The following is a 13,319-nucleotide window of genomic DNA, read 5'->3' on the forward strand; positions in this document are numbered from 1 at the left end:
ACGCACAGCTATAGAGAGACTCTGCCAGCCCAACCTGGCGGTGATTTTTCTAAGCTGTCATCTGCACTGGACAAAGAGACGCAATCCATGGCGCTAATTGTCAGCCAAAAAACTATGCCCATTGCCTGTTTGTAGTTCCTCAATATGTTTTCTCCTGCATTTCGAAATGGGAAAATACGCAATGGGAAAATACGCACATTCTTTTAGGTCTTCTGAGATAAAAGTTTCTGTAATTCTATAATATCCCATTTCAAATACAGCTTGTTAAGGGAGCAGAGAAAATAATTTTCTTGACAACCGCAAAGTATGCTACTCACAATCACAATATAACACGGTCACTTGGCGAAATTGAGGCGAAAGTGAAATAATTTAAGTTTTCCATTTCGCAGCTAAACTAAATCGAATTAGATCTGGAACTGGACCTGGACCTGCAACGGCTGTGATTGATGTGCAAAATGCGAAAAATATTGCGACAAATCAAACTGTGGAGCCGGCATTCGGGTGTGGGCGTAGCACACGCACTCCCAATGCAACCAGGGTGAAAAAGGGGGAAAAACACGGCTAACCTCTCCGATGCAATTAGTGACAGCCTGCCAAATGCACCGCCAGGTGGCGTCAGGCAAACGAGTGCAGTACCCATTTTTGGTGTCAAGTTTGTGCGCTAATGAACAACAAACTTGAACAACTTTTACAACTGCAGGTGTTTGGCAAACGGGAAGGAGGGGGTGGAAGGTGTAGTGTAGCCCAAGAAGAAGAAACTGGCCGTAACGAAATGAAACGGCAACAAAATACCCACAATGAGGCAGGGAAATGAAATGAAATGCAATTAAAACAATTAAACGCGAGTTGGCCAGCTGATGTTTTCTACTTTTCTCCACAGTTTTCTTCATTTCACTGAAGGAAAATGCAAAATTAGCAACAGCAAATTTGTAGCTGAACCGGATATCGGAGTCGGCATCAGAACCATAACCGAAACTTGGACATGCAAATGAGTGGGAGGTTGGCCATGGTGGATGCGTGAGCCCAGGTAGCTGCAGGTAACATTCTGCGCAACGATTGGATTCGCATCAGCAAAGGGGATTACTGTAGCTGCCACTGTTCAAGGCGTGCCACTGAAGGCGGAGGCGTGGCAAACGACTGCTGCAATTTTCGATAAATTCGTTCGCTCAAAAGATGTCGCTGACGCCAGCGGGGCAAGCAGCAGCAGCAGCAGCAGCCAGTGGCAGCAGATAAGTATAAAAGTATTTCATTCATTTCCATAATTTTAATAAAATTGAAGAAAAATATTCAAGGCACTGGCACACGGCATTGCCAAAAATAAAAAATAAATATATGAGAAACGAAATGGAAAATGGAAAATGGTAAATGTGCGGCATGTAATGACTGGCTGGGAAAAGCGCTTGCCGTCACTTGCACAGTGGGTACCATAGAGGCCTCAATATCGAAACACGATCCTCTTTCGATTAAAAAACCTTATCGAATACCTCACATATACTGTTACAATGAATATTAATCAGCTATTAGAATAAAAAAGGTCGACTGATCCTGGGACACAATCTTGCGTCTTACGGAAGTAGTGAGATCCTAAATCCTTAATCTTTGACCGACCAGGCACGCGTGGTTACAAGCTGGTTACTTCAATTTCGATGATCAATCCGAGCAATCCACAAGTCCTCCTCTGGGCTAATCATGAGTCTGCAAGGCAGCCAAGCTGTAACTTGGCGACTCTATAATACTTCCCAAGCAGTATCAAATTATTTGCTTCAAACTCTTGAGCTTTTGACCCAATGATTTGTTGTTAAAGCTGTCAAATGCTTTGAGGCTGATTGCGAAAACCTTGTATTGTACGTATATAAACTCATAATACCGTTCATTATATATGTTCTAGTTGCTTTTCAGCATACAAAAAAATATAAAACAATAGGCCTTTTCCTGCGTTTTTTAAGCTACACGAGCGTACGGGCAGCTTCATTGACCAGTTTTACTTGATACTAGATGGGAGCCAAGCGACACAGTCGCACACTGGGATTAAAATTCAAGAAATCAAGTGCCACAAACAGTAACGATATTTCGATTATTAGTCTTTATATTAATCGACACAGTTCCGATAATAAATATCCCAGATTCAATACTAAAGTTACAGATTAAGCGTCTATTTTTACTATTCCTGACAAAAAAAATGAATCGTGCCATGCAGGAAATTATTATGTGAAATATTGATAATATAAAAATATATTGTTAGTCTGAATTATTATGCATTACAATAAATGGCAAGTAGATGCATACTTTATCATATTTTGTCTTCCATCTTCGCGGCAGTTCGATCCCTAAACTTCGTCCCGGCGTTTGTCTTACCCTAGCGTAAGAAACTAACGAAAGTTCAGATTGGAACTAAAAAGTTTTCCTAAAATCAAACAAATCAAAACATAAACCAAGCCATATTCGCTTAAAATTAACTAAAACTATATGCCAAAAGTTTGAACCAACACCTTGTTCAAGCTTGAAAATTGAGCGAGAGCTAAGCTCTCGATATCGATAATCGGCTTGTCATCGGAATTGATTACTCTTGTGTTATCGATAATAATATGAACAATAAATCAGCCTCGTCTGCGGATGTTGCCTCACTGTGCCGTGTCTTAACCTGGCATGTTGGTATGCATGTGGCGCCATTTACCTATAAATCCGGATCCATTGCTGTGCCAACCGAGCCAACGATTACTATCGACTGCTGCCCAACCAACCCAGCTACTCACCTAACCGCATCTGCATCTGTGCGCGCCCCGTCACCAAATGACATAATTCAGTTGCTGGCAAAGTTTTGACTGATGCTGATGCTGCCATACGATGTCCATGCCCCAGCTCCTGCTCGACCCGATGCTACTGCTGTTGTTTTCGTTGTTGCCGTTCGGTAAAGTTGAACGTTGAATTTTGATGTTCGTTGATTGCCATCACCCATCTGCACGCTTGTTTTCGAAGATATGTCACCAGGTGTAGCAGCGCATTTAATCCGACCAAAAGTCGCAACATCAACAGCCAAACGTCAGACGTCAGTATTTCGCCCGGACCACGGACCCGGCCATGGATGCCCGCCAGGCACTTATAAATGTCAAAAGTCGAGCTGAGCCGTCGCAGCAGCAGTGAAGCTGGTAACATGTGCTCTGCCCAGCTCCGCCCAGCTCCGACCAGCTCCTGCTGCTGCCTCTGCCCGCAATGGAGGTGACTTTCACTTGAACTTACTCGTATTTGTGTCATGTAACCCATACGCCGCGTGGACCAATAAAAGCAGCAAACCGAAAACAGAAAATGAAAATAAAATCAAATAAGAACACAGAAAATTGTAATATAACAGAAATTAAAATGTAGAAAATGTCAACGACACAAAGACGCGGGGCTTGAAGTGGGGCACAGTTGATTTTTCTGCTTCGCTGAGCAGCGCACAGCATTAAGAATTATCATTTATAAAACATTTCGCCTTATTTGAAGTTTTATTAAGCCAGGCTGACTCAAGATCAAATAACAAGTGAACAGGTTATCCGCACAGCTAATGCACGAAGCTCTCAATGTCATCAACAGCAGATTTTGAAATTAACTCTAGATAAATAAACACCTAGGTACCTAGGTACCTGTAACTCGTTGACAATTATAAGCAAGGCGAGCAGAGTTTAAGTCCACTTTCGGAAAAATTAATTGTAAGATGGGAGCCACAATAGTTTGGCCACGCCCACCTTTGCTAGCAGTTTGCTCAAGGCAGTTATACCTCACCTCACATGCAGATCGCAGAATACGCTAGACCATCGACGGCAGCAGCACTCGAGCACAGCTCCTGCTGATTCTCCCCTCTGTCGTCTCTGCCTGCTGCGGTTGCTGCTCCTCATGAGCTGATGCGTAATTAATATGGCAAATCAGGAGACGTCACCAACCAACGCAACCTGAGCCTGCCCACACACATTTGATCCTGATTGTGTGTGTGCCGTTGGGGCGCACATAGATACACACACACACACCTACACACACACATATACACATGCCTAACCCTAACCCGACGCAGGTCAAGGTTGGCTCTGCATATGAGCGTTTCCCCGCCCACGCCCTTCCCACTTTTGAGGGGGTGACAGCCTTTTATATTTATGGCCACTACGTGTTGTAATGGGCGTGTTGCTTTCTGGTTTTCCATTTTTTTAAGGTTTGTTTTTTCTGTGCTTTTTATATATCTAAATATATATATATATATTTTTTTCATTTAAGGGCCAAAGCGACAACATAAAACAGTCGTCAAATTTATTAAGTGACATTTTGCCAAGGCAAAAACAAAAGCACCATAAAAAAGGCATTTGTCGGACACACACACATACACACACACACACACACGCACTGTTGCAACAAAAAAGTTAGAGCTTAATGGAAAGGGGAAAAAAGGCAGATGAATGTCGGGAAAACGAAAAACTCATTTCAAGTTAATTAGACAAGCGCGGAAAAACAGACCATGGTGCAAGAAACACAAGAGAAAAAAACTAGAGGAAAACCTCTGCAAAGTATGTAGAAACAAAATTGTTGTTAGCCTGGCCAACTGGCCAACCAAAAAATGCGCGGAAAAAACCAAAAACAACAGGAGAGTAGACTATCTGCAGCAGGCCGAAGCTGAAATACTCTTGTCATTTGGCAAAGATTGTTCGATTGTTCCTATAGCTGGCAAATGATATAGTAAATCGATTTGATATGATTGTGCAAATATATATTTATAGATATAAAGGATATATTCAAGAACCGAGTAACAACTCATTTATTGATCGATTCTTTATGATAAAGTACTCCGTTGTCTATGAGATATATAGTATAAGATAGATCCACATATATAAGAAGAATCTCTTAAGAGCCAAGCTTAGGCAAGATATCATTTAAAACATAACAAGTTTTGTTTTTCCATCTTAAACGAGATATGATATAGAGGCTCAATGCGTTTCAAACGGCACTAAGTAAAGCTTCAGGACTTTGATTAAAAACTGCGAGAGACTAGTTAGCATAAGAACAATCAGGCGGACAGACGAATAGAGCTATACGGACTCAACTATTGATGCTGATCAAGAACATATATACTTTATGTGAGCTGTCTCTTTGGAAGCGTTGCACACTTCGTGATAAACTAATAATACCCTCGACAAGGGCGTAGAAAGGAAAGCCCAAAAGGAAAACAAGGACTCAAGAGCATAATGAAATTGTTGGCCGAACTGTTGAGGCTATAAATTAAATATTAATTAATTGGCCAGTCTGTCTGTTCGCGGCCAAAAAAAGAAGTAAAAGGGAAAAAGAACTCGCTTCAAGGTTGCGCCGCTCTGTCAGAACGCAAACGTGTATTTTCTAATTGCTCATCAGCTGTGTGATTGTCATGCCCCATTCCCCATGCCCCATGCCTAGCCTTGCCACGCCCCGCGCTCATTAAGTTGACTAATTGCATTTTATTTAATTTGCCTGCCTTATTGGCGACAATTTGCTGCCAATTCAATTCGCTGTAACTTGGCAAAATTTCAATCACATTGGCCTTCAAAACTTGACATCCAAAATGTGGCAAGCACAAGTACCTGCCTGCCCCACCGACCGACCGCACCGCCAAGGCCCCCGTCGAACATTTTTAACATTCCTTGTGCTGGGCAACTGTTGCAGGATTCTTGCTGGCTCTCTTTGTAACTCAGTTTGTGGGTCGACCCTTCGCTTGAGAATTCGATTTGTCGCTATGTTTTTCGCATTCCCCCAATTCGGCCTGTGACCCAATCAATCACCCCCAAACATCGCTTTATTGCATTGTTTCATTGGCTATTATCCGCCGGACAGCTTGGAAAAATGAACAGCAGTCCACTTAAATAGCTTCATGACGTTCAACTTTGATCGATTGCCGAGTAAATACATCTAACTATATTATATATTCTGCAGAGCCAGAGCATTGACAGCGCGTATAAAAGGTTGATCACGTTCCAAATCCCTTTAGCTGAAATACTTGCGCTCTAAGCACTGGCCGAAATGCTATACACTGTAAAAAACACTAAAAATAGGAAAGTGAGGAGGCTCGAGTCGACTATTAGATACCCTAAATCCACGCTAAGCTGCCGTTACAATCTTTCGCCCTATTTTAGAAATAAGGCGAGCTGGAATGGAAAGTATTGTAAATTTAAATTGCGGGCTATACAAAGTTAAAGTTAATGAGATGGCCCCACTTCTCCATGCAAGGCCTAAGCTAGGAATAGCGTTTCACAATGCTTAGATAGCATAACGACAAACCGCAATAAAACTTGCTCAAGTACTGAAATTTGGATTTTATTTACCGATAGTAAGTGCACCAGAATTTTGTTGAGTGTGTTTTAATGTTCGTACCAATTGAGATCCCGTGTTGTAATTAATTGGCCCAACCTAATACTTTTTATTACCCCGTCCCGAATTGCAATTCCCTTTTTTCATTAAGTATTTTTTATAATCTTTAGTATTTTCCAGTGTAAGAAAATACACAATACTTTTCTTAAGTGATTAAGGCACTAGCGTCAGGAAACTTTTGGCCGACATCATCGTAGAGTGACGTCTGATCGACCTTGATGAGACCCAGCAACTCGATGGCAGTCTGACGCGTGTCCTCGTTGGGCAGCTGGTGCTTCTCCAGCGATTCGAGCAGCACTTTTAGAGTCTGGCTGAGATATGGTTCCAGCACAGCTGGTTTCTGCTGATGGAGTTGGCGCAGAGCGGGGACCACTTGCATATAGGCATCGAAGTTGTGGCAAAACGGAAGATTGCCGTACAGCAAAGGCAGAATCTCTTCGGTGGACAGGGTCTCGCAGTTCATCATCATGCGCGCCAGAATTGCGGCAACCTGCTCCCGCTTCTCATTGGCCAGTGGCGAGTTGGTATTCAGGGCATCGATAAACACCTGTGAGGTGGCCGTGATGATGGTCTCCACGTTCTCTTTGTCATGGGCGTGCGTGAGCATCCAGTTGATCAAGTTGATGGCAAACTGAATCACATGCGGCTTGTCGTCCATCATGCAGTCGACAACGCTATAGCAGAGCACGTCGTAGTACTGCTCGGCGATGACGCCCAGCGGCTCCATGCAGCGATAGACGAGATTGTAGAGAAAGTATAGATGCGGCGTGATCTGGCCAGTGGGCTTGCACTGGCGCAGGCTCTTCAGAAAGCGATTGCTAATGCTGTGAAAATGGCCGGCAAATTGGCGCCTACGCATCGATTGGCCAAAAACTGGCAGCATCTCGCCGGCGGCCTCCATTACCTGGATCTCGGAATGCATGGCCTGGCTACACTGTTGCAGTAAGGACATTTTCGTGTCCTGACCAATATCGAACTGACAGTTGAGCTTGCGACGCAGGGTTTTGCGCACAATATTTATGATCATATCGGCAAATCCCTCACCTTCCAGAGCCTCGGACCCAAACAGTTTGAGGAATTGCGTTATGCAGTTCATGGCGCCAACAACATTGGCCGTCTCCTTGGCCGTTTCCACAAAGTCAACCAAATCGGGCATTAGTTCGTTCAACTGGCGCTTGGCCTCCTTCCTGTCGCCCTTGCGGTAGAGAAGAGTGGCAAATTCCGTCAGCACCTCGAAGGCAGCCCGTTTGCCCAGCTCGTTCTGCGAATCCGTGTACGAAGAGACACAGCGCGTTGCCTCCGATATATAGGGCATTACCGTATCCGGCATGTTGACAGCCAATGTCTTGAGGCACAATAGTGCCTCATCGGGTGCAGCCGTAGTGCCTAAGCTGTCAATGCTGCTGGTGATACTTCTTGTGTTGCCCTCTCCCGTCTGATCGCCGTGCCCGTCCCCAATGCTGTCTTCTTCGGCACAGACACTTGCATCTGCATCGGTCTCGGCATCAAACCCGTCTTCGTCCTTCTCGTCATCGCTGTCCCTGCCGTCCTTAATTGCACTTAAAACTCCAATTATAAGAAATGCAAAATTCACTCGAATCTGTTCCGGCACATAGTTGGACAGCATCGCGAGCATGTCGAACATGAAGACCTGTGTACTAGTCATGTGCTGCGTCATCTCCAAATAGCTGTCCATCAGCATCGGAGCATGCTCAGTGAATTTCTCAGAATCAACGTTGCTCAACATATTGACTACCTGCAATGGGGTTTTCAATTTTTAGAGAGTGAACGAACCATTAGAACCTTCTGAGCCTTACTTGAGGCCATGAGAATCGCAAAGAAAGGCGAAGTAAATGGAAGAAAGATTTGAAAGAGGTAAATTCACAAAATTGCATTGAAGGGCGCTTATCAATAAACTAACCTGTATAGCTTGAGTTCGTAGAAGCATCCGTTCCTCCGGAGGCTTCTCCCTAACCAGAGGTAGCGTAATGGCCAGCACCTCATCAAAGTGCGGCCTAAATAAATCTTTTGAAATTTTGCCTAAAGAGGCGACGGCACTGAGCGCCAGTTGGCGCAGCGAAATGGAATTGTTTTCCGGCTGCAAAGCACCCATTAGCCGCTTCATTAGTTCACCCAGATGTGGCTGCAGTGCCTCCCGCTTAAGGCTCTCACAATAAATTTCCAGTGTGCAGAACATGCGTGTTTGTGACTCCGTCTCATGGTCGGCTATGCGCTGCTCTGGCGACATTTGATCAAAGAATTCACAAAACAGGGGCAGCACTTTGGGCGCCATCACGGTAATCTCCGGCTGCAGATTCTCGGCCATAATGGCTAGCGCGAAATGTGCTGACCTGCGTACCATTGGCTCCACATCATGAATGCCCGTCTCGACCGCCGAAATAAAGCTGCGTAATGGAGCATCAGCCAGTAGGTCTGTAAATCCCTTGGCCATCAGAGCCAGAAACAGCTGGGCGGCCACACGGTGCACCGCCGACCGCTGTTGCTCTAGTTGCGGCTGCATCAGGCGCAGGGCACGCAGCGCAACGCGATTGGTGTCCGATTCGGCGGCAACAAATATCACCGTTTGGGCGGCCTCGGATAGCGGCGATTGCGCCTCCTGCGTGTCGCCCAAGTACAGCTCCTCGCCATCCGCATCCAGAGCCGGCTTGATGGCCATAAGGCGATAGAGGGTCATCAGCAGCTTGTCCATCATTTTCAACCGGATGATGTGACGCCGCTTGCTGCGCACGCAGTTCCTCAAGGACATTATGGCCTGGACACGGATTTCATCACCCAGATTTGTGTCGCTCGCCAGCAGAAAGAGCTCATCGAGCACCAGCTTCAGTTGCGGCCACATTAGCTCCGGCAGATGCTTGTTCAGCTTTGCAAGCACATCGAATCCTCGACAGCTGCGTTTCGGATTCGGCTGATAGGCAAAGGCATGCGTCATCTGCATGATCAGAGGCAGTGTGGCGGCCAGCTCTTCTTGGTCACAGGGACGCCTACGGAACAGCGGTATGGCCATGTGCCAGCCAGACAGTAAATGTTCCGTTGCCGGCGTGGCCAACTCGCCCTGCTCTTTGGCCAGTTCCAGAGTACGCACGAATATGTTCTTGGCACGCACCAAATATTTCTCGAACATATCCGGCGATGTCTTCACGAGTAACTTGAAGCAAATGGCGCCCAGCAGCTGGCTAAGTTTTTCACTGGATACGCACAGCTCCTCCACATGATCTATGATGAGATCGTTCCAGGCCGCTGCCTCAGCATTCTCAGCATCCAGCAGCAGGCCCATTACGAGCCCAACATTACGCACAACCGTCAGCTGCAGGTTTTCATCATCGTTCATGGTCAAACTCTTAAACGCCCCGAGTAGCACATCCTGGGCCTCCTTCTGCTGGTTGGGCAGCAAGTTCTTCCAGACGTCCGGCTGGCCCAGCCGATTCTTGAGTATATGTCCGGCACATTTGCGCATTGCCGGCAGCTTGCCAACATTGCCTAGCACCATACACACCTGAACCGTGCTGTCTGGATCTGTGTATAGGTTAGTCAGCTCCTCGGTGGATTGCCGCACCACGTCCGAGTGGGCATTCATCATGTCGCCCAATAGGCGTACCACTTGCGTGCGATTCTCCTCATCCGCCATATCGATTGGCTCTAGTTCACGCTTCGAACCAGCAACTTCCCTTTACGTGACTAATTATTGTCTTTAACCAAACTCAAATGACAATGAAAAAAAACTCGTATGCAAGCCAGTTGAAACTGCTTGAAGCACTTACTGAACTCAGAAATCCAAAACATATATATATGTAATGTGTATATATATATATGTATAAAAATGTGTAAGAATAATCTCTATGGTTTTCCAAAAGTTTAACTTTGATTTTTGGAAAAAGTATAAAAATATATATAAATTTATAAGCACGTTGCTTGTTAGAGCTACAATCGAACTGAACTGAGAAATTATACAGAACTGCGTGCTACGAAAAGTGTGTCTGTTCGCCGACTTCTATGATTGCTTCAAAATATTGTGCGTTTACGAAACTAGGTAGGAAAATACTTAACATCTGTGCCGGGCTAATTTCCTTTTCAAATTCATTGCTTTTCCCAGGCCGTTTCACCTTGAGCCGTCATTTGTATTCACCGAAGTGGATTTGCCGCAGTCAGTGAATGACGTTTCGAATAATATTTTATTTATTTATTTTTTGAGAGTTGCCCGCGCACTCTGGTGAATATTTTACTTAGTTTTAATTTAATATATTTTCAAAACGTGTTGAACGAAACTTGAACTTTCCCTCGTTCAAATTTGCATCTGCATTTTTCACCCAAAAGAGTGGAAACACGTCTTGAGCGCATTGATACAAAGCTCTTTGAAAATGTTTGAAGCTCATCAAATGGTAGTCAAAAAATATTCATTAAACGTTTTCCCCCAATTTTTCACATGTAAGAGTGGAAGTGTCCTAAAACACGCATACGTGCGTGTAAAAAATTCGGCTTTCTTGTGGTAAATTGGGCATCCATCAGTCAGTCAATCAATCAGTCGGAATAGCTTTATGTATATTCCCTCTTCAATTGATCTGATTTTGTAAGATTTTTATTTTTGAATTCTACAGCTGCAACTCAATAAATTTGTCCAACCAAAACTAAAACAATATACTTATTTCCGAATTTAGATGCGCAAACAGGAATTTCAGTCGATTCGCCCAGGAGGCTAAGCGCTGGGTATCATTGGCTCTGAGCGCCGTGCCTCCAGCTCCTCCGAGCCGGGCTCGGGCCTTGTCGGTTCGCCAGATCCCTCGCTGCCAGCTGCAGCTTCCAGCTCAGGATTTGGTGTTGCTGGTGGTGGCGGTGGCGGAGGCGGCGGCGGACGCTGCAATTTCCATGGATAGACACCGCCCAGACGCTCCAGCAGCCCGCCTTTGGGCACTGGACGCATCGGCATCGCGAGTGGCAGCAGCCCGTTGTGCTTCAGCAAGGATGTTATTTTGCCCTCGCTGTTGAGCGCATTGTAAAGCTCGATCTTCTTCTGTGAGATGAGTTCCGTGGTTGGCCATTCGAAGCCCTGGCAGATGCAATTATCGTGCCAGAAATCGAACTCCTCGCGCGTGAACGCCATGTTGGAGATGTCGTTGAGCTCGTGCTTCATCACGAGGTCCTCGTAGCGCAGCTGAAGCGCAATATTGGTGGGCGTTTTACCCACATAGTAGCCCTCCGGCAGTTCCGTGATGTCCATAATCTCGGCAATGCGATACTCAGGCAGCACATTGATCGCGTTAATGTTCAGCCGCACAAAGCAGCTGCGCACAGCCTGCTCGAATGTGGTGCTGTGCAGCAGCTGCTCGATGCGATGGCGCGTCAGACGCAGTGCATCCAGCTGCTCCAGCGTGCGTATGGGCTCAGTTGCTGCCGCTGCTGCTGCGGTCGGATCCTGCTCCTCCTCATCATCGTCGGAGCGCACTGGCAGGGAGCGCAATCGTCGCAGCTCCCGCACAATCTCGGACTTGGGACGATGTAGGCGCTGCTCTTTCGTCACATTCCATGACAGCTTCTGCGGCTGCATAAACGATGGCAAGTCACTTGTGTCATACAAACGTGGCGAACTACGTTTCAGCTTGGACTTGGACTTGCCGCTGGTCTTGGGCTTCGCTCCCGACATTTCTATCACTCGAAGCTGGCCCCGATGTTGGCACAGTATCAAACAGTCTATAATAGACACTTTAGACATATGCTGCTCTCCTTATGTGTGTGCCTGCTGATTGTTTTCTCCAGGCCCACTCCGTGCCGGCGCTTGGCTCTTGGCTCTTGGCCTGCTGCCTCGCCAGCTTCAGTCGGCTGGCTGCGGTTATTAATTTGGAATTTCAATTGCTTTTGAATGGCGGCCAAGTGTGGCCGCTTCAAGAGTACCGACTAAATGGATTTCATTTTTAATCTTTTATATATATTTTCCCAACTGCATGGGGCATATTCGCAGGCAGATCTGGGCTCAACACATTTAAATGCTTGCTTAAACAAAATGTTTAAATATTAATATATATTAACAACTTTACGGAAGTTTTCTATATTGAAATCAAATTAAAGAAGAAGTACCTATTTCCTATTTTCTTAATCTTATTTTCAGATGTTTTACCTCAATTTAGCAACGTAATGAAGACATGTGCGATAGACTGGACTAAAACCTAAAACTATCCGATGGTTTTGAAAACAATGAACTATCACATCAGAATTGGTTTACGGTTCAAACCAAATGCCTTAGCTTAAGGTTCGCTTCGTGAATCTTTTTCCACACCTGAAATCTGGTAAGGCCCAAAAAACAAAAGTTCTTGCTTTAGGTGCGATTGTTGTTGGTTCAACTAGCTCGGCTTGGGGTTTGGCTCAAGGCATGTTAAAATTTGGAATCTCGGGTACAAAACGGTTCGATTCAATACCGACTTGCAGACCTTGCATGGAATCCAGGGTATTACACGACGCATCATTTTTTCCGGGCGTTTGTGATTGCATTTAATGACTTTTCTTAACCACCCGAGTCTTTCGCTTTTCCTGCTCCTTCCTGTGTGGGCCATAAATGCCAGCCAACTATTAAATTTATATTAATTTGGTTTTATTTTATTTTGTTTTTTTTTTTGTCTCTTTTTTGGCAACAATTACTTGGCACATACGCCTCGGGTGGGCCGCAGACCATCTGGTGTGAGCGAAGCGTTTGCCATTAAATTGGCTAAAGATTTATGGTACAATTGCTTTAATTACAGTTGCAGCTAATTGTATGCAGCCCGGGGGCAGATGCTCTAGATGAGACTACCAGCTCCCATCTCTGCCGCTGGCTGGGCGCCCAGTCGAGCTGCTGCTCTTGCTCCTGTTCCTATTGCTGGAATCTTTGCATGCTTTGTATGTGCGAGTCTGCATAAATAACTTAAATGTGTGGCTCGATGAGCACAAGGTGAGTGTGGAGGATGCGGTTGGAC

General features: G+C 45.4%; 2 protein-coding genes across 3 annotated transcripts; both read right to left on the reverse strand.

The window, feature by feature from the left end:
• Positions 1 to 6,302: 6,302 nt before the first annotated feature.
• Positions 6,303 to 10,290, reverse strand: LOC115767839. 2 transcript variants are annotated; one of them, XM_030712184.1, is made up of 2 exons: positions 8,282 to 10,281; positions 6,303 to 8,116 (listed from the first exon to the last, which is right to left on the reverse strand). In XM_030712184.1, exons 1-2 carry the CDS (start codon positions 10,004 to 10,006, stop codon positions 6,506 to 6,508), a joined length of 3,336 nt encoding a protein of 1,111 aa, XP_030568044.1. In that variant the 5' UTR covers positions 10,007 to 10,281; the 3' UTR covers positions 6,303 to 6,505. The 2 variants fall into 2 exon arrangements, with proteins under 2 accessions (XP_030568044.1, XP_030568045.1); XM_030712185.1 differs by having other exon boundaries at positions 8,091 to 8,172; positions 8,282 to 10,290.
• A 635-nt stretch (positions 10,291 to 10,925) lies between these two features.
• On the reverse strand, positions 10,926 to 12,089 carry LOC115767873 (RNA polymerase-associated protein RTF1 homolog). The gene has a single exon (XM_030712233.1). The coding sequence runs from the start codon at positions 12,083 to 12,085 to the stop codon at positions 11,072 to 11,074; it is 1,014 nt and encodes a 337-aa protein (XP_030568093.1). The 5' UTR covers positions 12,086 to 12,089; the 3' UTR covers positions 10,926 to 11,071.
• Positions 12,090 to 13,319: the final 1,230 nt, after the last annotated feature.

This window comes from Drosophila novamexicana, unplaced genomic scaffold (assembly GCF_003285875.2).
Source record: "Drosophila novamexicana strain 15010-1031.04,08,12 unplaced genomic scaffold, DnovRS2.1 tig00001466-arrow-arrow-pilon, whole genome shotgun sequence".
Lineage (NCBI taxonomy): Eukaryota > Metazoa > Arthropoda > Insecta > Diptera > Drosophilidae > Drosophila > Drosophila novamexicana.